General features: G+C 48.6%; 1 protein-coding gene across 3 annotated transcripts; it reads left to right on the forward strand.

Annotated features, from left to right (window-relative positions):
• Window positions 1-2,983: 2,983 nt before the first annotated feature.
• TMEM53 (transmembrane protein 53) lies at window positions 2,984-23,753 on the forward strand. 3 transcript variants are annotated; one of them, XM_060626188.2, is made up of 3 exons: window positions 2,984-3,092; window positions 18,682-18,803; window positions 23,023-23,753. In XM_060626188.2, exons 1-3 carry the CDS (start codon window positions 3,032-3,034, stop codon window positions 23,674-23,676), a joined length of 837 nt encoding a protein of 278 aa, XP_060482171.1. In that variant the 5' UTR covers window positions 2,984-3,031; the 3' UTR covers window positions 23,677-23,753. The 3 variants fall into 3 exon arrangements, with proteins under 3 accessions (XP_060482171.1, XP_060482173.1, XP_060482172.1); XM_060626189.2 differs by lacking the exon at window positions 2,984-3,092 and adding an exon at window positions 19,072-19,192 and having other exon boundaries at window positions 18,690-18,803; XM_060626190.2 differs by lacking the exon at window positions 18,682-18,803 and having other exon boundaries at window positions 2,992-3,092.
• The last annotated feature ends 1,321 nt before the right edge of the window (window positions 23,754-25,074 follow it).

The raw sequence follows: 25,074 nt of genomic DNA on the forward strand, positions 1-25,074 counted from the left end.
CTTCCTCATATTCACAGCATCACCTCAAGCATCAGACTCAAGAACAATTTTCTTAATCCATCAAGGACTTTGGTACCTAGCTCACAAGCATCCTTTTCCCTCCTCAAGTCCTGCCATCATCTGGGGGGCTGGCCATGTCAACATCTTGACTGTCTTCTATATTCCACTCCAGCTACCCACTCCCATGGCTACATCCTGGACCTTGCCATCAGCTGGACCTAGTCAAGCTTCATCACTCCACTTTCTGATCACACCTCTCTCATTCAACTATTTCCAAGATAAGGGATCTCTGACTTCACTGGGACCCCCAGTCTATAACACTTTTACACTCTCTCATGCAGTTTAGGTGCTAAGCTCTATCATCTCGACCCATTGCAGGATCATCCACCTCTTTGTCCTTCCATTTCACCACCTGATGAAACCCAAACCTGGACCGATTGAACTAACCTCTCTGCACCCCCCACCAGATGGCTGAATACTGTTGGGGAAAAATGCTTATCACACAACCATGCAGACTGCTGCTGCTACAATGAATGGTCACGGACCTCAAGAGGCCTCATAACTGCCCAGAAATCTGTATGCTGCCTCAGTCATCTTGCTGCCATTGTTCACTCACTGAGGCTAGTTCAATCTTTCTCTGCTCTTCTCAGACCTTGCATACCATCTCCTATCCCACTCTCACTGGCTGATATCATGTTCCCATTTCACAGAGAAACTAGACACCACCAAACAACAATTTCCTCAACTTCCTGCCACGAAACCTACTAATGTACTAATCTCTCATGCTTCCTTCTTGTCACAGTGCAAATGTCCCTCTGCTTTTCCAAGTGAATTTCTCCACCAATGCTTTGGATTCCCTCCTATTCCTTTTCTGGGGGTGCTACTTTCTCACTTATCTCTGTAAATTTGCCTTTTATTCCTTTTGCTGGATCCACGCCAAAAGCATTTTCTCATCTGAATAAAAATCTTTGCCTCCTTCCTATTGCCTTCTCTCTTTTTTCTTGGAAAGAGCCAAATGTCTTGAAAATGTATTGTACAGTCTTCACTGCCGCACCTTCACACCCACTTCTCGACTCACGGTAATTTGACCTCTCTTCCTATCACTTCCAATGAAACTGCGTTTGCAAAGGCCACCAACGACTTCCTTGTTTCTAAATCCAGTGGATTTTTTCAGACTTTATTTTACTTGATTAGTCATCAGCCTTCAACACTTTCCTGCCTTGGCTTCTCAAACAGCACGTTCTACCACTGATTATCTTACCATTTAGGATACTTCATCTCCATTGACTTTGCAAGTTCATCCTCCCTTGCAGACCCTCAGACTCAGGGGCTTCTCAGGACTATGTCCTAGGCCTTCTTCTCTTCTTACTCCTGTATATACTGTCTGGAAAGCCCAACAAATCCATCCACCCGTGTGGCTGATGTCTACAAGGCACTACAGACCACCACATTTCGATTTCTAGTCTAAACTAGAAATCTTGCAAGCTCCAGTCAGTCATATTTCACTGCTGCCTCAACACTTCCACTTGGATGTCCCACTGGACTCATCAGTCCCAAAACTTACCCTCTCCTAAAAACTTTGCTATCTCTTCTTTCTGTGTGCTCCAGCCAGGAATTTAGAAGTCATTCTTCACTTCTACTTGCCCCATCAAGCACCAGGTCTGGTTCTTTTTAGCTCACAAGTGTCTAAGGAATCCATCCCCTCCTCTTCATTCTTTAGGCCACCATAATCTTTTCCCATTACTGAAACAACTTCCTAACTGGTCTCCCTCCTTCTCCCAATCCCCAATTCATTCTCTGCATTGATCTTTCTAAAACACAAATCTGATTGTTACTCTGTTGTTTAAAGCCCTTCAATGACTCCCCACTGTCCTCAGGATAAAGTCTGAACTCTTGTGCTTGTAGCTATAAAACACACTGGAAAATTTTTACCATCTACCTATAAGCTCAGAGCTGAGTGTGGCATCAAAGACCCTCCAGGATTGGGACCTAACTGTTCTTCCAAGGTTTTCACATTAGTATCTCCTCTGGCCAGAAGATGCTCAAGATTTCTGGCACTCACCCCTCAGTTTCCTCTCTTTGAGGAAGGAGTCTTTTGTCTTCCCTATCTCCACAGTCTTTCAAGGCCCAGCTCAAGAGACATCCCCATTGCCATAAATGTCCCTTCAATACTTTCTGAGCCCCTAAAATCCTTAGGGCCTACCCTTCTGTAGTATTTATCTCTCACACAGAATTACAGTTGGTTCATGCATGGTTTTTTTCCCTCTCCTTTTAAGATGTATGGAAGTCAGGGCCAAAAGCTTAATCCTCCCTAGAGCCCACCTACATAACAGGTGCTCAATAAATATTTGTTAAATGCATGGATAAATGCAAGAAAACTGTACTCGCTAGCTCCTTTGTGCCCCCCATGAACAGAGCATTCTCTAGAGTCTCCCCCTTAAGACACCACTCCCCTGTCTACCACTCACCCCACCAGCCAGAATATGCCTGAACCCACTGGGTAGAGGATGGCCGGCACGCGTCCTAGGCCGTTTTGTACGGTTTTCTACCTCCAGCCCTCGGAGCTGCGTCTGGTAAAGGATGGTAGAGGTAGGAGATGATGTAAGTCAAAGGGCACTGCCGTCCACCTCGTAGGACAAGACACGACCGGGAAGGGAAACCTTCCCATTTCCAGAATACCGCAAATCTCCCGCAGACCCTCTTACCTACACTGGCGGGTGGGGCCTCTTTCCGACTGGCGTCCCGGCTGACCAATAGCGGACCCAGATCAGGAGATCCAGCCAATGGCTGAGAAGCAGAGATAGACGGGGCGGGGCATGGTTGCTAGGGCCTACTGGTGGGGTGCGGCGAGAGGCTCCGAGAGAGACTCGGCGGTTGCTAGGACGGGAGGTCACAGAGCGCGGCTCAGGGATTGGGCAGCGACGGGAGAGGTGGGTGGTGATTGGGCGGTGCCCGAGAGGCTGCGGGTGAGGCGCGGGCGCGCGAGCGGGAGTTCCGGCGGAGGCCCGTGCTGAGTGCTGGCGCCTTCACCATGGCCTCGTCTGAGCTGGACTACACCATCGAGATCCCGGATCAGCCCTGCTGGAGCCAGGGTATGGAACGACGGTTGGGTCCAATCGTGGGGAGGTAACCGAGCGAGTCTGTGGGTCGCAAGCATAGCTGTGGCTCCTCCCCTCTCGCGGCCCCGCCCTCTCGCGACCCGCCCCCTCACGGGGTCCCGCCAGTCCTAGACTTTGTCGGGCCCACAGAGCCCCGCCCCTGTACAATCCCCGCCCCCGGAGTCGTCTCCGGGTCCGAGCCCCGCCCCTTCCCTGCGGCCTGGGCTTTGTTGAGGGATTTTTCTGTCTTTTCGGTTGGAGATCTCCGGTCTGTGCCCTCTTTTCTCTCGCAGCTGAGAGCTGCCTAGGACAGGGGTTGTCCTGATTCGTTTGTTTGGGGTCAGGCTTCCCACTTCCAGCCTCTCTTCGGTGGTTGTGGCTGGAGGACCCACCCGTTATTTTCCACCAACTGTTTTCCCCGGGGGTCCTTGCAGAAGCCCGGGACACAGGACTCATCCCTCCCACTGTCCTTCACAGTGGCTAACCGAGCAGTCTCTGCTGTCAGGTAGAAGTCGGTTCAGATCCTCCCTTTTTGTAGTTGGGTGACCTTTGGCAGTTTCCTCATGTGCAAAATGAGGCTACCGATAGTAACCTCCCTCCCAGGCTGTTGGTTACACAACTGAGGTAATTTGTGTAAAGGACCCAGCATAGTGTCTGGCATGAAGTAAGTATAGTGATTAGCATTACTCCTCCCTAGAGTCATATCATTAAAGAGTGGTGTGTGGGAGGCTCCACAAAATGAGTAGCCTGTAGAGCAGGCCTGGATCCTTGCAGTGAGAGTTGAATTGGGGCCCCAGAGAATGGAAAGTCTGGCCTCGATTGGGAATTTTAAGAGAGGAGGCTTGAAGTACTGAGCCCAGCATGTCTCTCCCTGCATTAGTTCACATGGCCTTTCCGCCCTCCAGTCTCACTGCCAGCAGCTCAGCCTCTTGTATGGTTACCACAGTGATCTTTCTTAATGTAGAGGTTTGCTTTTATCACTGGTCTGCCTAAAACCCTTCAGTGGCTCCTTACTGCCCTCAGGATAAATCAAGTCCAGGGTCCTTAACGTGGCATTCAAAGTCCTTCGTAGTTTATCAGCCCCTGCTTATCACTTAGATCACTGTGTCCTTCCACTGTTCAATTTAAGTTTTATGTTCTGGCAACACAAACTGCTTGTGATTCTCCACACACTTCTTGCTTCTCTGCCTTTGCTTCTGCTGTTTCCTCTGTCTGGAATGCCCTTTCCCCTCTGCTGCCCCACACCACCCCTCCCTTGTCCTTGTCCGTTTCATCATTGAAGGCTTAGCTCAGATGTTGCCTCCTTCAGGAGAGCCTTCCCATCCCCTCCCATGGCATCTGTTTTACTTGGTTGGGGTCTAGGAGGAGAGGGCAGCCGCTAGGCTCCTACAGGACAGATGGCTCTAGACCAGATGTATTTCCTTAGAGCTGGGTATGTTGGCATAGGGCTCTTGAGCTTACAGATGTAAAAATGCTTTTGAAAGGTTTTGGCATCAGGGGGAGGTGAAGCCAGTTAATATTATTGCCCTTGGAGAGCCACCAGCCACGAGAAGGGGTAGAGCTGCCGTGGTAGGGCAGGTGTTCTCCCTCAGCCCAGGTGGGCAGCCTGCTGGTCTTGGTTCACAGTTCACTTCTACCTCCTGCTGGTTCTATGGCTTTGGCAAGTGACTGAGCCTTCCTTGGCCTCAGATTCCTCCACTGTAAAATGGGAATTGTAATAGTGTCTGCATCATGAAATTGTGAGGGCTTACAAGGTAGGGACTGGGTGTGTGTGCCTGGCATGTCTGTGTGTTTCCTCTATTTGTGGCTCCCCTCACTGCTTGAGGAAGCTGGGTCCTAGGGGGCCATTTAGTACTGCGTCCTTCTACTAGCATGAGGGTGTTCTGTTGCTTCAAGACCCTTCCCTGATAGGATGCTTCCTCTCAAACATCCTGGACTGCTGTCGGTAACTGGGATTGTTAGAAAGCACTTCCCTTTCTTGAGCCACAACAGGCCTTCCTGTCATTTCTGCTTTCAGTTCAGCATTTGTTGTGTCCTGGCCACGGGTTAGTTATTGGTGCCTCAGAAGTGACTCAGGCAAAGGCTCCATTCAGGGAGCTGTGGTTTGGGGGAGGAGTGAGGGTTTATAAGCAGGTGGTTTCACAATGATGTGATAACTGCAGGGCTCGAGGGTCGTGGTGGGTACAACACAGCAAGGTAGTCTCTCTTCCTCTGTCTTCAAGAGGTCAGCTCAGGGGTTGCTTGGGTGGCTTAATCGATTGAGCATCCGACTTTGGCTCAGGTCATGATCTCATGGTTTGTGAGTTTGAGCCCCACATCAGGCTCTCTGCTGTCGGTGCAGGGCCTGCTTCAAATCCTCTGTCCCCCTCTCTCTCTGACCCTGCCCTACTCAGGCGCTCTCTCTCTCTCCCTCTCTCTCTCTCAAAAATAAACACTTAGAAAAAAAAAAAAGAGGTCAGCTCATGCCTTCCTCACATCTCTCTTCTCCTAGAGAAATACCTGTAGGGCCTTCAGCTGTCACTCCTCTGATGTGGTCCTAAGAACCTCCTCCTTCTGATGGCCCCTCTGGATTGGCTTCAGTTCATCATGCCTTTCCCTCTTAGAGTGCATGCCCTAGAGCTGAGCTGGAACGTGGGACCGCAGAAGGAGGTCACAGCACCATGATCCCCTGAATCTGTCTGCAGAGAGCTCTTTCCAGGCCGACATGGCTTCACACAGGGATACTCTGTGGGGATCCTGGAGATTGTCTTTCTTTTGCAGTTATTGTTTAGTGGTGGAGAAGTGTATAGGACAGTTATATTTGGTTTCCAGAATATCTTTTCCCTGTATTTAAACATCAAAACTGCAGTGCCTGGCACTGCGGTGAGTGACAGGCGAGCAGCTGCTACTGGCATATCAGTTAGCTAGAAGGCAGCTGCACACCTGCAGTTGTTCAGAGCCCAGGCTGGGCAGCCCAGGATCCTTCTGCCGGGAATCCCACCAGCCAGTGTCTGTGGTTGCCCATGCTGGGAGGATAGTCCGCCCGGTCCTTTGCTGAAGCTGCTCCCTTGCCCTGGTGTCTCCCTGCATCCTGGTTCTCTGACCAGTGATCCCCTCCCCCTCCTAATACTCTGCTCCTATCTCGTTTCCTTGGAGAAGGTTCTGTTCTCTGGTTCTCGTAGCAGGGATCCCTGTCATAGTGCTTTTGACGGTTTTGCTCACTGTTGTTAGGGGCTGGCAAGGATGAGGTGCCAACTAGGCTGAATGGAGTCACTTGGCAGCTCTGTGGGCCTGAGCCAGAGATGCTCTTGACATTCCAGGCCGAGGCTATGCTGCCCCTCCTCCCAGCCAGAGAATGGTCAGCCAAGTCCTGCCCCAGGGCCCCCCCTCGGCTTGCTGGGAGCACTATATTGCTCTCATGTTCAGTAAACATTTTCAGAAATGATTGGTTCACAGGGTCTGGACAAGGGCTCATCTTAGAGTACAAGGAAGGCCTTCGGAGGTCACAGAGAGGGGAAGTGACGGGTGTATTGTAAGCCTAGGCTTTACTGTGAACCTGGTCTTATGTCAGCACTAGCAAAAAAAAAAAAAAAAAAAAGTGTGTCCCAAGAATGGCCAATTAACCCTCAGGAAGCTTTCACTGGCCCTGGGAAACAGTCTGGAGTGGTTTTGAACACCATGGTGGGCTCCAGGCATTGAGGTGGCTTCCTGGAGAACAGTGGCCCAAGGTGACCGAAAGCTTCACAGAGCCGATGGTGAGCAAAGGGAGTGTGGAAGTAAGAGCGCTGGAGAGGCCTGAGGTGGCCTGAGCTGTCACACCAGAGAGGCCTTGGAGGCCCAGGTGAAGACTGAGTTGGGACTTGATCCTCTCCTTGCCTGCCGGCCTCCTAAAGGCATTTTTTTTTTTTTTTTTTTGAACAGGGGAGTTTATTTACAGACATACCCTGTCTTATTTATTATTGCTTTGCTTTATTACCCTTTGCAGATGTGGGTTTTTTTTTTTTTTTTTTACAGATTGAAGGTTTGCTGCAACCTTGCATCAAGCAAGTCTCTGGGTTCCATTTTGCCAACAGCATTTGCTCACTTTGTGTCTGTGTTGCATTTTGGCAATTCCCATAATATTTCAAAAAATTTTTTAAACGTCCATTTATTATTGAGAGACAGAGATACAGAGTGTGAGCAGGGGAGGGACAGAGAGAGGGGGAGACACAGAATTCGAAGCAGGCTCCAGGCTCTGTGCTGTCAGCACAGAGCCTGACACGGGGCTTGAACCCACACACCACGAGATCATGACCTGAGCTGAAGTCAAATGCTTAACTGACTGAGCCACCCAGGTGCCCCAATTCTCATAATATTTCAAAATTTTCATCATTATTATATATATTTTTGGTGATCTGTGATCAGTGATCTTTGATGTTACTATTGTAATTGTTTGGGGGCTCCACAGACCCCACCTATATAAGATGAATGTTGTGCGTGTTCAACTGCTCTACTGACCACCATTCCACCTTCTCTCTCCCTCCCTTTGGGCCTCCTTATTCCCTGAGACACATTATTGAAATTAGGCCAGTTAATAACCCTACAGTGGCCTCTAAGAGTTCAAGTGAAAGGAAGAGTTACGAGACTCTCACTTTAAATCAAAAGCTAGAAATTATTAAGCTTATTAAGGAAGGACAATGTGGAAAGCTGGGATAGGCCGAACACTATGTTTGGCATAAGCCAAACAACCAAGTTATGAATGCAAAGGAAAAGTTCTTGAAGGAAATGAAACGCGCTACTCCAGTGAACACACGAATGATAAGAAAACAGCCTTATTGTGGATACAGAGAAAGTTTGAGTGGTCTGAATAGAAGGTTAAACCAGCCACAACACTCCCTTAAGCCAAAGCCTAATCCAGAGCAAGATACTAACTCTCTTCAATTCTGTGAAGGCTGAGCGAGGTGAGAAAGCTGCAGAAGAAAAGTTTGAAGCTAGCAGAGGCAGGTTCATGAGTTTTGAGGAAAGAATCCATCTCCATAACATCAAAGTGTAAGGGGAAGCAGCAAGTACTGATGTAGAAGCCACAGCAAAGTCATCCAGAAGACTTGGCTAAGATAATTAATGAAGGTGGCTACACTAAACAACAGATTTTCAATGTAGATGAAACAGCCTTATATTGGAAGAAGATACCATTTTGGACTCCCATAGCTACAGAGAAGTCAGTGCCTAGCCTCAAAGCTTCCAAGGACAGGCTGACTTTTGTTGGAGACTAAGGCGGCCGGTGACTTTAGGTTGAAGCCAATGCTCATTTACCATTCCAAAAATTCTAGGACCCTTAAGAATTATGATGAGTCTACTCTTCCTGTGCTTTGTAAATTTAACAAAGCCTGGATGACAGCACATCTGTTTACAACATGGTTTACTGATAGTCTAAGCTCACTGTAGAGACCTGCTGCTCAGAAAAAAAGATTCTTTTCAAAATATTACTGCTCATTGACAATGTACCTGGTTACCCAAGAGCTCTGATGGAGATGTACAATGAGATTGATATTGTTTTCATGACTTGATAACACAACATCTATTCTGTAGCTCATAGATCAAGGAGTAATTTCAACTTTCACATACCATTATTTAAGAAATGCAGTTAGTAAGTTTATAGTTGCCACAGACAGTGATTCCTCTGATGGATCTGGGCAAAGTAAATTGAAAATCTTCTAGAAACAATTCACCATTCTAGATGCCATTAAGAATATTTGTGATTCATGGGAAAAGGTCAAAATAGCAACATTAACAGGACTTGGGAAGAAGTTGATTCCAACCCTCATGGATGACTTTGAGGGGTTCAAGACTTCAGTGGAGGAAGTAATTGCGCATGGGGTAGAAAGAGCAAGAGAACTAGAATTACAAGTGGAGCCTGAAGGTGTGACTGAATGGCTGCAATCTCACTGATAAAACCTGAACAGATGAGGAGTTGCTTGTTATGGAAGAGCAAAGAATGTGGTTTCTTGGGATGGAATCTCCTCCTGGTGAAGATACTGTGAAGATTGTTGAAATGACAACAAAGGATTTAGGATATCACATAAACTGAGTTGGTAAAGCAGTGTCAGGGTATGAGAGGATTGGCTTCAATTCTGAAAGAAGTTCCCTTGTGAGGTAAAATGCCATCAAACAGCATTGCATGCTACAGAGAAGTCTTTCGTGAAAGGAAGCATCAACAGATGCAGCAAACTTCCTTGTCTTATTTTAGGAAATTGCCACAGCCACCTCAGCCTTCAGCAACCACCACCCTGACCAGTCAGCAGCCATAAACTGAGGCAAGACCCTCCACCATCGAAAAGATTATGATTCACTGAAAGCTCAGATTTCAGATGATGGTTAGCATTTTTTACCAATAATGTATTCTTAAAGATTTTATTTATTTTTTAAAAGTAACCTGTACCCCCAATGTGGGGCTCGAACCCACGGCCCTGAGATCAAGGGTCACATGCTCTACAACTGAGCCAGCCAGGTGCCCCAGCAATAAAGTATTTTTAAATTAAGGTATGTACATTGTTTTTTTTTAGACATAATGTTAGTGCACACTTACTAGACTACAGTATAGTATAAACACAACTTTTGTATGGACTGAGAAACCAAAAAATTCACTTGACTCACTTAATTGTGACATTTGCTTTATTGGGGTTGTCTGGAAATGAGCCTGCAATATCTCCAAGGTATGCCTATATTTTTTGAATCATAGTCTCTTTCACACATTCATAAAACCCTTTCTAATTTGTCTGCTCTGTACCAGGTGCTGTGCTAGGCTCTGGATTTGAACTCCAGACCTGGTGGACCGTTTACAAGCTTCCCTTCTCTGAGGTCTCCAGGGTTGCTGTTGTACTTACACTGTTGACCATGTCCTGCTCGCGTGCCAGTCCTGCCAGGAGCACTTCTCATGATTTTATTAATCACAACCACCTTGTGAAGCAGGGGGTGCTCTTACGCTGATTTACAAATGAGGAACAGAAACCTGGGGGAACTCAAGTATCTTACCCCAAGTTATCCCAGCTTTCAACTCTGGAGCTCCACTCCTAAGCTAGTGCATGCAGATTTCAGTTGCCATTAGTAAGTGTTGTTTGAATACAGTTCCATTTCTAGAAAACAATTAAGGACACACACACACAAAGAAAGAGGTGTCCAATAAAGTCTTTTTATAACAGCAAAAATTGGAAATATCATGTCCAATAATGGGAGATTGTTCACCACAAATTATGAAATATTCTACAGTCGCTCTGTAGCCACTAAAAAGAGTGGTGTAGAAAAATATAAACTGACAGGGAGAGATGTTCACAATATATTGCTAAATGGAAGAAAGCAGATTACGAAACTGATTCCATTTTTATTAGATATTCATTTTCTCCTTTTCTACAGTAAGGATGTGCTCCTCGTGAAGGGATAGTATCTTTGATTTATTGAACTCTTTCTTTGTGCCAGCTACCATGCTAAGCCCTCTATCGTCATTATTATATTTAATCTTTGTATTATTAGCCCCATTTCACAGATAAGGAAATTGAAGTTTAGAGAACTTGCTGAAGGTCTGTTTCACAGTTATTTGTGGCAGAGCCACAGATTTGAACTCAGATAAGGTTTTATTTGTATTTTTTTAAAAGTTTTTATTTTAATTCTAGTTAGTTAACATACAGTGTTATGGTGTACAATACATACATATGTACGTATGTATAAAACAACATACAGTTTCAGGTGTACAATATAGTGATTCAGCAATTCCATACAACACCTGGTGCTCATCAGGACATGTGCCCTCCTTAATCCCCATCACCTAGTTCCCCCATCCCCCCAGCCACCTCCCCTCTGGCAACCATCGGTTTGTTCTCTATAGTTAAGAGTTTGTTTCTTGGTTTGTCTTTCTCTCTTGAATTCAGATATGATTTTATATAGTAAGTACTCTTTTTTTAAAAATTAATTATTATTATTATTTTTTTTTTGGAGAGAGAGAACACATGCAAGTGGGGAGGGGGCAGAGGAAGCAAGAGAGAATCTCAAGCAGGCTCTGAGCTGTCAGTGCAGAGCCCTATGTGGGCCTCGATCCCACAAACCGTGAGATCATGACTTGAGCCGAAATCAAGAGTTGGATGCTTAACTGACTGAGCCACCCAGGCACCCCTGTTATGTGATTCTTGATCTTGGGGTCATGAGTTCGAGTCCCATGTTGGGGTACGGTTTCTTTAAAAAATATATATCAGGACTGTGAGAATTTAGAAGGTATTTCTGAGGAAGCAGAAGAAACCGAGGATCTTTTGTTCTTTGCATTTTAAAAAGAAAACAGGTTCTTTGCCTTTTGATTCTGGCTTACAGAGAAAAAGCACATATTGTGTCACAGACCCTTATGCCTCATCAGCCTTTCCTTTGTCTTCTCCACATGCCCCTGGGATAGACACAATCTAATTTATGCTTTAATTTTATCACTTGGACTGTTTTACAATATATATATTTGTAATTCTTGTATTATTGGTGTCAGTGTTGTTTTGTTGAGTTCTAGAGGACAGGAAGCCTGTGAGATTAAATTGTTTTGTGGGTGCTCAAGAAGTGCCAGGGTTGAAAAGAATACTTCTGCCTTTGCCAAGAGGCTAAAGTAACATTTTTTTAGTGGTCATTTATTTATTTTTGAGAGAGAGAGCACAAGCAGGGGAGGGACAGAGAGAGAGAGGGAGACACAGACTTTGAAGCAGGCCAGAGCCTGATATGGGGCTTGAGCCCACAAACCGTGAGATCATGACCTGAGCTGAAGTCAGAGACGCTTAACTGACTGAGCCACCCAGGGGCCCCTGGGCTAAAGTAACATTTTAACTCTCATTGCAAAAATGATACATACTGATTTTAGAAAATGGGTAAAAAATATCAGGAAAAACCAATTGCCTCTAATCCCAGAAATAATTGCTATTAATATTTGATGTGTTTTTTCTGTTTTCTTTAAATTTTTTAAAAATATTTATTTATTTTTTGAGAGGGAGAGAGAGAGAGAGAGAGGGAGTGAGTGTGAGCTGGGGAGGGGCAGAGAGAGGAGACAAAGAATCTGAAGCAGGCTCCAGGCTCTGAGCTGTCAGCACAGAGCCTGACACGGGGCTCAAACTCATGAACCATGAGATCATGACCTGAGCTGAAGTTGGTCACTTAACCAATTGAGCCACCCAGGTGCCCCTTGATGTGTTTTTTTCTATGCATAAATATGTGTGTGTGTGTGTGTGTGTGTGTGTGTGTGTGTGTGTGTGTGTGTATTCTGTTGTATATGCTGCTTTTCAACTTGCTTTTTCACTTAATGTACTATTAATTAAAAAAATTTTTTTTTCAAGTAATCTCTACACCCAATGTGAGGCTCAAACTTACAACCTTAAGATCAAGAATTGCATGGTCTACTGACTGAGCCAGTCAGGCATCCCTATTACTATTAATTTTTAAAAATAATAGCATTATTGAGATATAATTCACATACCATAAAACTCACCCTTTGAAGATGTACAATTCATTGGGTTTGAGTATATTCGCAGAATTGTGCAGCCATCACCACTAACTCCAGAACATTTTCATCACCTCAAAAGACACCCTATACCTATTAGTAGTCCCTCCTCATTCCCCCCTTCCTTTAGCTCCTGGCAACTACTAATTTACTTCTCTATGGATTTACCTATTCTGGACATTTCATATAAATGGAATCATACAATATATAGTCTTTCATGTCTGGCTTCTTTCACTTAGCATATATTTTCAAGGTTCATCCGTGACTTGTAGCCTGTACCAATACTTCATTGCTTTTTATGACCAAATAGTATTTCATTGTATGGAGATACCAAATTATTTAATTATTTACCTTGAGAGAGAGAGAAAGAGAGAGAGGGAGAATGTGCACACGTGCATGCATATATGAGTGGGGCAGGGGCAGAGGGAGAGGGAGAGAGAATCTTAAGCAGGCTCCACTCCCAGTGGGGAGCCAGACAGGGGACTTGATCTCACAACCGTGAGATCGTGACCTGAGCTGAAATCAAGAGTCGGTTGCTTAACTGATTGAGCCACAAAGGCACCCTGCAGATCCTTTGCCCATCTTAATTGGGTTGTCTTTTTATTGTTGAGTTGTAAGAGTTTTCTTGTATATGCCGGATACAATTCCCCTATCAGATATATGATTTGCAAATATTTTCTCCCATTCTGGGGCTTTGATTTTCACTTAAAAATGTTGATTTATTATTTCTTGAGAGAGTGAGAGTGAGTAGGGGTGGGGCAGTGAGAGAGGGAGAGAGAATCCCAAGCAGGCCCTGCACTGTCAGCACAGAGCCCGCTGTGGGGCTGAATTCATGAACTGTGAGATTATGACCTGAGCCGAAATCAAGAGTCAGATGCTTAACCGACTGGGCCACCCAAGCATCCCTTGTTATTTTCACTTCTTTGATAGTGCCCTTTGAATTTTTTTTTTAATGTTTATTTATTTTTGAGACAGAGAGAGACAGAGCATGAATGGGGGAGGGTCAGAGAGAGGGAGACACAGAATCTGAAACAGGCTCCAGGCTCTGAGCTGTCAGCACAGAGCCTGACGCAGGGCTCGAACTCACGGACCGCGAGATCATGACCTGAGCCGAAGTCGGCCGCTTAACCGACTGAGCCACCCAGGCGCCCCGATAGTGCCCTTTGAAGTACACATGTTTTTAATTTGGATGAAGTCCCAATTTATCTATTTTTTTTTCTTTTATTCCTTGTACTTTTGTACATGTCCGAGAAACCATTGCCTAGCGCAAGGCCACAAAAATTGACTCCTGTGTTTTCTACAGTTTTAGCTCCTACGTTAATGTTTCTGATTTTCTTAAGGTATTATTGAGTATTTTCATATGATTAAACACTTTTCTTTCTTAGAAGTGGAGTTGCTATGTCAAAGATCGAATGTTTTTGAGACTTTTGATACAGGTTCCAAAATTGCTCTTGTCTCTGTCATTTCCCTCTGCCCTCCCACCTGGCTTCCACTGTTCTGGTTCAGGCTTCTGCCATCTCTTGCCTTGCACGTTACAGCAGCCTTCTGTCTGTTCCTAATGAGCACTGCCCATGCAGTGTGATAAGTGTGGTGGCACGGTGATGACAGGTGCTGTGACAGAACAGAAGAGGGGCATCTAACCAGTCTGGTGATTTGGGGTGGAGGATGAAAAGGGGTTGAGGAAGACATCAAGGGAGACTTCCTGGAAGCAAACAGTGAGCTGACTCAGCAAGTGGAGTGGGCATTAGCAAAGCATGAACATGGAGCATCAGCATCCCGGGCTGGGGAATGAGGAGCATGTGCAAGGTCCTGGAGCGGGGCGGGGCAGGGTGGCATGGTGGTCCAGAGAGATGGACGTTGACTCTGCCACTTCTTGGCTCCATGTTCTTGGGGAGAGGGACTTGCTCTTCTGTGTTTTAGTTTTCCCATCTGTAAAATGGGGACATTAGTAACTAACTTCTAGGATGATTGCAGGACCAAATGAAGCCCCATATGTTGGGGTTCTGGTTGGGGTAGCCAGTCCCTGAGGAGAAGCAGGTGGAAGAGGTCAGCATTGGATCTGTTGATGTACAGAGGGAGCTATGTGTACACGTTTGGAGCTGAGGTAATAGAGATTTGGTTAAGGCTAGGGGATTGGGGGGCACCTGGGTGGCTCAGTCAGTTGACCGTCTGACTTTGGCTCAGGTCATGATCTCGTGGTTTGTGAGTTCAAGCCCCACGTCAGGCTTACTGCTGTCAGCGCCGAGCCCGCTTTGGATCCTCTGTCCCCCTTTCTCTGCCCCTTCCCTGCTTGTGTTCTCTCAAACATAAAGAACCAAATAAATAAATACAGACAAACAGACTGGGGGCTTGGATTTTCTTACCCAGCGTGCCGGCTGGGATAGTGGTGACAAGCTGGTCTCTAGACCACTTGGGTTTGGATTCTAGTTTCACTGATTATTGTGTAACCCTGAGCAAGTCATTTATTATCTTTGTGGCTTAGTTTTCCATCAGTGAAATGAGAATAGTAACAGTACATTGTTCATGGGATTGTTGTAAAGATTAAATGAGTTGATAATAAAGTGCTTAGAGAGTGCTTGACATATAATGCTCTTTTCCTGTTATCATTATTGTTTTTCTTTGTGATGGGAAAGAGGGGGAGGTAGGAGCTGGAGGGAGATGTGGAATTCAGAGAGGTCTGTGATGGTTTAGGAACAAGGTGGATTTGATTGCCTCTGCAGGGTCATGGGAAGTCCTGGAGTATAAATGAGAGATGGAGCCAGTGCTTGAGTCTTGGCCCTGGGGGCAGCAGCCACGGCGGGGAGAGGGTGATACAGCCAGTGGAATGAGCATAAAAGGAACAGGGGCTTTTATAGGAGGATGGAGGAATCATGATCTGGATGTGGCAATAAATAACAATAGCCATAACAATTACTTTTATTACTCTGGAAAGGGCAATGGGTAACAAGAAGAATGCCAGCTCTTTCTCCTTGGATCCATCCTTCACTTTGCAGCCACATGTTCATTCCAGCACGTGTCTCCCGAGTGCCTGAATGGGCCAGCTACAGGGCTGGGCACTGGGGGATGTGGGGATAAACACGACACACTCAGTGCCCCCCTTCACAGAGCCTGCCAGCTAAAGGGAGAGATAGACATTATATAATTGTGCGAGTTATTAATACAGATTGGATTGTGCCACTTCCCTAATTCCAGGATCATCATTTGTTCTCTACTGCTGTGGAATAAAATCCCAACTCGTGTGCATGGCTTGAAAGGCCTTGCAGGATTGGGCCCCCGGACCTGCTCCTGGCAGCTCTCCCAACCACTGCTTCTCCTCACCCAGGCTTCTAGCCCCCCCCCCCCCCCACCCCTCAGGACTGCTTGCTGGGCCTCAGACCAACTGCAGCATCTCCAAAGCCTCATGCCCTCTCTCCACCTGGCAGCTCCTAACGGGCCTCAGGGCCAGCACAACAAATGTGTCTTCCTTCGGGAGATCTTTCCCAGTCTCCGTCACTCTCAGCCATGTTGCCAAAGCACCTTGGACCTCTCTGGGTTGTAGCACTTGAAATATAGAATCAGAAGGGGCACCATGGCTCTGGTGGGAGGAGGTCAGGGTGAAGGCTCCAGTTAGGAATGGGTCATAGGAGGAGATTGTGCCGGGGGAGTGGGCATGCCTGCAGACAGGAAGGGCACCTGTGGCTCAGGGGCAGCCTCGAGGGCCTGGCTTGAGTGGAGGGGCCAGTTGCCTCCCATTAGGAGTAGTACGGAAAGGCTGGGCTCTGGCCGTAGGCAGTGTGTTCAGGGTGTCCGTATTCTGAGAGCTTCTTCATGGAAATGCCTATCTAGGGGAAGGGTCCTCTCTACTTGAGTTGGTGAAGCCAAGGGAACCTGTAAAACCTGGTGGAGCAGAATGGAGTTTCACATCCAGCTTTGGGAGGGGGCAGGTCAGAGGCCCAGGAGAGGCTGTTTGAACCTTGTCCAACTGGGAATGCACCAGTGCCACTGGTGGGGGCTGGCCTTAACTTCAGGAGGCCACCAGGGGGTGTGACATCCCATGGCTGCCCTCTCTGTATTTGAGATAAATGCCAAGGCCCTTTGCTGGTGTCTTGGTGGTGGCCTAGGAGGGGACCGCTATAGGCTGGGGGAGGGGAGCCTATGCTCAGACAGTTGCACAGAGGTAAGGGGGCCTCCCTGGGGCAGGTCTCAGACATCTAGTTCCTGGGTCTCAGAGATTCAAAGGCATATCCAAATGGGTGGCTGTTGATTGCTACCCCTGAGACTGCTGTAGCCTGAGCTTCATGGGGAGTCATCCCCAGCAAGTCCTCCCCAGATATGGCTTCTCCACCAGAAGGGCCAGGGCAGTCGAAGAGCTGCCCTGGCAGGGGGTGGGGACACCAGGCTGGGAAAGGTGGTGAGAATTTTTGGAGTGGCCTGGTGTAGGACCTTCTCCCTTATCAGAGGTCAGGCCAGCATCAGGGGAGCCTGGGAGCGCTGGCAGGCATCAGAAGGGACTGAGGCGCTGGCAGCTCCTGCTCCAGGCTGAGTTGCGACCCAGCCTGGGATCCCCATGGGGGCGGGTAGTTAATCTCTGAAGGCCAGAGTCACCACTGCTGGAGAGCAGGCACATTGAACTTTTCAATCACATTAATTTCCACAGGAAATTGTTGTCTTCCTTTTGTCCAAAGGTTAGTGATTTATATTTACCATCCTCTTAACTAGCCTTGAAATTTACTGTTGCCGGGTCACCGCTGGCATCCATAAATCTCGAGGTGGCAGCTGAGTATTGCCAAGTGGCTTGATACTTGGAAGGGCACACCCTGGCCCTTTTGGGAGGGCAGATAGCTAGTAACAGACAGTCCCCGCACGAAAGTCCCCCTGACTGGGCGGGTGCTGGCTTAGCAGGGGGAATGAGATGAGGTCTGACCAACAAGGTTGCAGGGAGGCCTCTTTGAAAGCAGCCGTAAAAGAAACAGCTGGCTTTGTGCCTTAGCATATCACCGAAGGAGACATGCTTCTAGTTGTGGGTGGTGCTCGTGGCACAGGAGGTCTCAAGTGGCTTAGTTAGGATGGGGAGCAAGGGCCACATTGCCAGCTGTGTACTTCCAGTGTGACCTTAGACCAGTTACTTAAGCACTTTGTGCCTCAGTTTCCTCATCTGCAATAATATGCCTCCTAGTGTTGTTAGGAGGGTTAAATCTCAATAAATATTGGCGATTATTATTCTCTGGCAGGACAGGATGGGTGGATTGGCATGGGCCCTCAGAATCAGTCTGCTTCACCTCCCTGTTGGTGCTGTCCTAGCCATTTCTCCTTTTAAGATCCTCTTCTTCCTGGGGCTCCTGGGTGGTTCAGTCGGTTAAATGTTTGACTCTTGATCTTAGCTCAGGTCTTGAGCTCAAGAGGTTGTGAGTTCAAGCTCCGCGTTGGGCGTGAACTGTACTTAAAAAATCCTCTTCTTCCATGTGCTCGTGAAATTAGAACAGGGCTGACAAACTTTTTCTGTAAAGGGCCAGTAAGTATTTTAGGCTTTGTGAACCACACGATCTCTGTTGCAACTACTCAGCTCTGCTGTTTTAGCAAGAAAGCAGCTACATACACTAAGTAAATGAGTATGGCTGTGTTCCAATAAAACTTTATTGTGGACAGCCAAATTTGAATTTCATATAAGTCATATGTCACAAAATACGATTCTCTTTTTATTTTTTAAACTATTTAAAAATATAACAACAATCATTTTTAGCCTGCGGTTTATATAAAAACAGACCACGTGTCACAATTGGCCCATGACTTGTAATTTGCTGACATCTGGATTAGAAGGTGAAATTGCATGGAGAAAGTCCTCACTTACTTTTCTCACCTGGGCTATGTCTTTGAGTTACTAAAGAAAGGTGCCCTCTTGTGGGTTTTTCCAGTGACCCTGTAGTGCCTCCTAAGAGGCTTAAATGCCACTTGAGGCAGGACAGAGGAGCGAGCCCCGTGGGAATCAGAGGCCCAGGGGCTGGCAGGATGCCTAGGTCTGGCACCTGTTGGTTCCCTGCCTACAGCTAGAGTGGTGCTGGCTCTGGACTGGCCAGTCACCCTCACCCCACATGACAGCTCGGTGCTGACAGTCCCACTGTGTCTGTGTTTCAGAGAACAGCCCCAACCAAGGCGGGAAGGAGGTGGGGACACGACAGCCTTTGGTGATTCTCTTGGGCTGGGGTGGCTGCACCGACAAGAACCTTGCCAAGTACAGCGCCATCTACCACAAAAGGGTGAGTACTGCAGGTTTGCGGACACCCAGCCCATTGGGGCGCTGCCCCCTGTGGCCCCTCTGTGGGGAACTCAGCCTTGGCCGCCCTCATCCCTGGGCTGCAGTGTGGCAGGCCTGGGAATGGCACGAAGAACAGCCTGTGAGGAAGATGTTGGGGTCATGGGCATTTTGGCAGGATTATCCCTTCTTGATGCTGCCAGCTCTGTTGCCTGGTCTGTCTCCCTTAGCCCCCTGACCTGCTTCCCCTTCCTCCTCCTCAAACCCCACAGCAGCCCAGCCCTGATGTGCTCCCAGCTGTGGAGTCAGCCCAGACCTCAAGTCTGTTGTTGCCCTGATGGGCAGCAAAAGCCTGGGCCAAGTGTGCTGGGAATTTTCTCCTTTTCTGACCAGGTGAGTTTCTGTCTTAGGTTGACCATGGACCTTCACATTCCCATAGTAGAAGGGCCTCTTGGAAAAGTGATTCAGGCTGGAGGTTCTTGCTTCTTCTTAAGCTACCCCAAGAGTTGGATATAGAGCTACTGGTAACTGGAGAGAGGCTTATGAGGGCTGGGTTATGTTTTGGAAGCCCCTTTCACATCTTTGGCTTCTGGCCTGGCCCTGTCTTCCTCCGCCCAGACCTCCCAAAGCAGGGAGACACCAGTGCGGACAGCCCTAGGTGCCACCTGGAAGCCCTGGGCTGAGGAGTGGGGAATCTCCTGGGAGAAAGGCCAGGCAGTACCCTCTGCCCCCTGCCTCAGCCTCTCTCCACTGACCTTTGTCTGCACTGTGCATGAAGTAGATGGTGGCCCTGGAATGGGAGAAGGGTTGGGGGAAACATGTAGTTCTGAGCTTGAGGCCTTCCCCCACCAACAAGGCTGGTCCTCAGGCATTGCTATTTATGAGTGGCCTTGCTCTGTGGGTAGTTTTAGCTACTTCTGAATTCCACTCACTGGGCCAGGCTGGTTTGTCTGGCTTCTCCAGTGGACTAAGATCCCTGAGGGCAGGTGGAAGAATAGGAATAGGTGAGTGTGGCCAGAACAGAGAATGAAAGAAAGGGCAGGTGTCAAGAGACGAGGCTGGGAGGGTCCTGGGGGGATTTAAGCAGAGGGGTGATGTTAGATCCCAGGGAAGGCAGTGGGGTTGAGTTGGCAAGCTGGTGGAGGGGTTGTCTGGGAAAGGAAGGGGGTCAGGACAGGATGGGTATGGAGAAAAAGATTTTCCAAACCCATACTTCTAATACTTTATTATTTAAAAGAAAAGAAAAATACTGCATCTACACATAGAGATGACCTTTATCTGCTCGTTAGTGCCCATCCTTTCAGCTTTTCTCTGTATCTTTTCTTTACCTAAACCACATCTGTTGACTACACTATTTTGCATCTTGCCTTTTTTCAGATCATGATCCCCACCTTCCCATGTTAATCTGTTTTTATCTCTTCTAGTTCCCAGTCTGTATTCAGGTTCTTCCGCAGTCCCCAGAATGTCTTTTATAGCTGATTTGCCCAAACCAGGATCCAATCCAGGATCACCCATGGCATCTAGTTATTTTGTTCCTTAGGGCTCTTTTATTTTTTTAAAGGTCTTATTTAATTAATTAACTTTTTTAGAGAGAGAGAGAGCACGAGTAGGGGAGAGGGGCAGAGGGAGGGAGAGAGAGAGAGAGAGAGAGAGAGAGAGAGAGAGAGAGAGAATCCTAAACAGGCTCTATGCTGAGCATGGAGCACCATGTGGGGGTTGATCTCATGACCCTGGCATCATGACCTGAGCTGAAATCAAGAGCTGGACACTCAACTGACTGATCCACCCAAGCGCTCCTTATTTTATTTTTTAAGATTTTATTTTTAAGTAATTTCTATACCTAATGTGGGGTGAGTGCGTGATCCCAAAGGTGCTGGAAGGAAAGTACGATGGGCGCTAAAAGCTATCATGGGGTTTGACCATTTGGGAGAGCATGGGCGACCTTCGTGAGAGTAGTGTAGGGGAGCCAGTGGGAAGGGGTGAAGCGGAGAGGGAAGGTGTCAAAGACCGTCTAGGAAGGTGGAGAGAGAGGGTGGGATAGAGTTAGAGGGGACACAATGAAACTGCAGAGGATTTTTTTTTTAATGAGGTTGGTTTGCTAGGAATCTAGAGAGAAGAGACTAAAAATACAGGAGAGGGAGGCAGGGACCCTCAGCAAGGCCCTGGGGCCGAGTGTGCACAGAGATGGAGAAATGCTTGGCTGGAGGGGCAGGGGGACACTGGGATCTGATGTGCAGGGACTTCTAGGAGCATGTGATTGGGGAGTTGGCAGCAGAGATGCCAGGCACCTGGGAAACCTCGAAGTGAGGCCCAGACCCACGAGCGGGTCTCTTGTATTTTGGCTTGGCATGTCATGCCCTTCACGGGGGGTGGAGGTTGTGTGCGCTGTGTGTGTGCTCACAGGTGACACGCAGTTGGAGGGCACATGCTGTGCATATCCTCATAGATGGCGTGTTCACAGGAGTTGCTGTTTGTGTCTGCACCACCAGGTAGTTCTGCATGTGAAGCCTCCAGCAGGGGAGTGTGTGTGTGTGTGTGTGTGTATACTCTTGAAGGGAGTGCAGCAGGCAAGTGTGTCCCTGCCAGTGGTGTGGGTGCTTGTGGGTGTGTACAGCTGGCTGTTGCTTTTTTGTGCACTCACAGATGGTATGGTAGGTGCACGTGAGTGAGTGGTGGGTGCCGCGTGTGTCTGCCTCTGTGGGATGGTGATGTGGGTGGGCTTTGTTTAGTCCTAGGAGTTGCACGTGTGTGGTGGTGTGATGTGGGAGTGTGTTTGCATTTGTGGGCAATGCTGTGTGTCGCATAGGGGGGAAGACGTTTCACATCCCACTGGGAAGTCAGAACAGAGCACTTTGTGAAGTTTCCCAGAGCCTGAGGGGGCAGGTGGCATTGGTGAGCCCCTCTGCAGAGTCTCAGAAAGGGGGCTTAGGCATGCCAGGGCCTTGGTAAGAACAGTCAGGAGGAGTTGGGGCAGATGTCAGATTGGAGTCAGCGGGAGGGATGAAGTTAGGGGGCTAATGGCAGGATTGTTTCAGCCGACCATTGCGTTGAGCTATAGGTCATTCAAGTACTGTGGCCGTATGATGTTCTCATTATCACTCCTACCATTACTGATTGCTGCTACTGTTTACTTTGTGCCAGGTGCTGTTTTGGGCACTTGAGATGCATTTTGTCATTCAATCTTCATAGCCCTGTGAGATGGATGTCATCCTAGTTTACAGTTGGAAACACAGACTTGGGAAGATGAAGGAGGCTTCTTTTTGCTCGTGCTGTTAAGAGGTGGTGCCAGGAATTGAATCCAGACCTGTATGACCCCAGAGCCCACCTAACAGATTCCCCTGACAAAGGGCCCTTTGTCTCTGGAACAGGACAATGAGAGGGGATTAGGATGCAGGCTCATGGCTTTGGCTGCCTTTTTTAACTGACCTAGAAGAGGATCTATCTGGAGATTTTGAGGCATACTTGACCCAGGCATTGCGAGGTACAGAAGCCTAAGAGTTTGGCTCAGATTTTAGAATTTGAGGAACAACAGTGTTTACTATATTTGGAATTTCAGGGCGAGTGGGAGGAGTGATTCCGGGCCTTGGAACCAGATAGATTTGGGTGCCAGGCTCCTGTGCCAGAGAGTATGGACTCTGCTCTCAAGGCCCTGCTGGAAGGTGGCAGTGGCCAGAGACTGACACGATGCGGGGTCTAGCTCACGAGTGGCCTCTGGTGGTCAAGACTGGGGCCTGCAGGCTATAGCTCCTGCGTTGGGTCTTTATGGGGTGGGGTGTCGGATGGTCCTCCTTGGGCCTGGGAGCGTGGGGATAGTGCTGAGCTGAGTCACTGTAGCAAGGTGTAGCCAAGCAGTGAGGCCGTAAATATGTCAGAGTTGAGCAGATGAGGGTGTAAGGGGCAGGTTGGGAGGGAGACAGGGTGTGGGCCAGAGTGAGACTTTCTTCTGGTCAGCTTAGATATCTCCAAAGCGAGCTCCAAGCCTCACGTACCGTGCCAGGCTGAGTGGCCTTGGCCAGCATGAAGTGATTATTCCATAAATGGGCCTTGAGTGTACCTTCCACTCTGGAAGGCACCCGCATCTGTGAATGGTGAGCTGGTGCCTGGACACTGCTAGGCCTGTGGGCCTCTGGCATTTGGAGCTTCTGGACATCTCTGACCTAGCGGTACTCCCCTACCCCTACCCCCATCCCCGAGGACCGACCAGGCCTCTCTCCTCTCCCCAGGGCTGCATCGTGATCCGATACACAGCCCCATGGCACATGGTCTTCTTCTCCGAGTCCCTGGGCATCCCTTCACTTCGTGTTTTGGCCCAGAAGCTACTTGAGCTACTCTTTGATTACGAGATTGAGAAGGAGCCCCTGCTCTTCCATGTCTTCAGCAATGCTGGTGTCATGCTGTACCGATACGTGCTGGAGCTCCTGCAGACCCATCGGCGCTTCTGCCACCTGCGTGTGGTGGGCACCATCTTTGACAGCGGTCCTGGTGATAGCAACCTGGTGGGGGCTCTGCGGGCCCTGGCAGCCATCCTGGAGCACCGGCCTGCTGTGCTGCGCCTGCTGCTCCTGGTGGCCTTCGCCCTGGTGGCAGTCCTGTTCCATGTCCTGCTCGCTCCACTCACTGCCCTCTTCCACACCCACTTCTATGACAGGCTACTCGATGCAGCCTCTCGCTGGCCTGAGCTCTACCTCTACTCGAGGGCCGACGAGGTGGTCCTGGCCAGGGATGTGGAACGCATGGTGGAGGCACGCCTGGCACACCGGGTCCTGGTGCGCTCTGTGGACTTTGTGTCATCTGCACATGTCAGCCACCTCCGCGACTACCCTGCTTACTACACAAGCCTCTGTGTCAACTTCATGCGCAGCTGTGTCCACTGCTGAGCTCCTTCCCCACCCAACACCCACCCAACTTACCCCTACTCCAGAAATAAATGCCTGACACCTCCCCACAACCTATATCCACGAGTGGGGTCCTCTTCTGCTTCACCTCCCTTACAGCCCTCTGGGACTTTGTGGTCCCGCAAATAGAGAATCCCCATTGAATTTTAGCAGCCTCTACCCCAGGGACTGTGGTGGTCTGTTTATCCCAGGATCCTGGCGGGTGGGAGTGCCTGGACAGGTCTCTGTAGGAGTCTTGCAGCGGCTGTGTTTGGACAAGTGTAAGTGAGGCTGCTAATTTCTGTGGCAGTTAGGCTGTGTAGGGTTATCAAAGTGGGGAGGGTGGGATTGCTGATGAACCCCAGGGTTGATCTTTGACTTCTTGAAGGGAAGGTGAGCTTTGTGGGAGGTGCCGGAAAGGAGGGTCAGGCCGGGGCAGGGGCTATGATGTCCCTACCCCAAGGCCCCAGAAGGGCAAAGCCCTGCAGCATGAAGCACCATCCGCCTAGATCCCACTTAATAGTTCACCAAGAGAGGCTTCTCTGTGCTCACTGTCGGGGAGCCTGAGCCAGATGGGGAGCTGAGGATGCAGAGGTGGCAGGCCTGCCTGGGTCCGTCACACTGCCAGGAAGCCACTGGTTCAGGAAAGCTGCAAGGTGTGTAACAGGCAGGTGGAGTGGGGAGCAGGAAGACAGTAGCGCCGTACAGGAGCTGGGACAAACTCAGTAGCCCTGAAGATCAGAACCAGGGCTGGGGGCCATTTGACTAAAACAATCAACTCCATCTTCTTGAGAGATGCACTTGGATCTTCAGGCAGGAGAGGGGGCTTCAGCCTTAGAGTTCTGTATCATCTCTCATTCTATAAGTCACTGCTGCACAATGCTGGCACGTAGTAGGTACTCAGTAAATATCTGTTGATTGGATGAGCTTGCTGTGGTATTCAAGGGACTTGGTGGGGCAGGAATGGGCTTTGATAATTTGACAGTGAAGGAGATGGCTGGCCAAGTTCTGGGTGGCAGCTAACCCTTGATAGTCTCAGGGCTGATGGACTCTGTCTCAAGAGCTGGCTCAATTTGCATCTGTCAGCCCTCTGGGACCGCTGAGACAGTTGCCTCCAATCCCGGTGCTGTGTGGTTGCATTCCTAGCCATGGCCAACAGGTGGCAGTGCTGCCTGGGCCATGAGACCAAGCTTAAGGATCCCGTGGCAGAGTGGGCTTCGTGCCCTCATGCAGGGTTAACGTCCCCTATTTGAGAGCATAATGCCCCTAGGGTGAGAGTAACCAGCCATCAGGGACCTGCTAAGTCCAAGACAAGGAGAGGGGAGAGTTGAGACCTGAAAGCAGCCAGCCCGATGTGAACTGGACATTATCCACCTCTCTTCCAAAACCAGCCATTACTGG

The sequence above is a fragment of the Panthera onca genome, chromosome C1 (assembly GCF_046562875.1).
Source record: "Panthera onca isolate mPanOnc1 chromosome C1, mPanOnc1 haplotype 2, whole genome shotgun sequence".
NCBI lineage: Eukaryota > Metazoa > Chordata > Mammalia > Carnivora > Felidae > Panthera > Panthera onca.

What these genes read in the sequence shown, in the direction of transcription:
- TMEM53 (XM_060626188.2), top strand. Translation starts at nt 3,032, where the DNA reads ATGGCCTCGTCTGAGCTGGACTACACCATCGAGATCCCGGATCAGCCC. An exon ending in TCAGCCCTGCTGGAGCCAGG is followed by an intron (nt 3,093 to 18,681) that starts GTATGGAACGAC and finishes TCTGTGTTTCAG; the next exon opens with AGAACAGCCCCAACCAAGGC. An exon ending in GCGCCATCTACCACAAAAGG is followed by an intron (nt 18,804 to 23,022) that starts GTGAGTACTGCA and finishes TCCTCTCCCCAG; the next exon opens with GGCTGCATCGTGATCCGATA.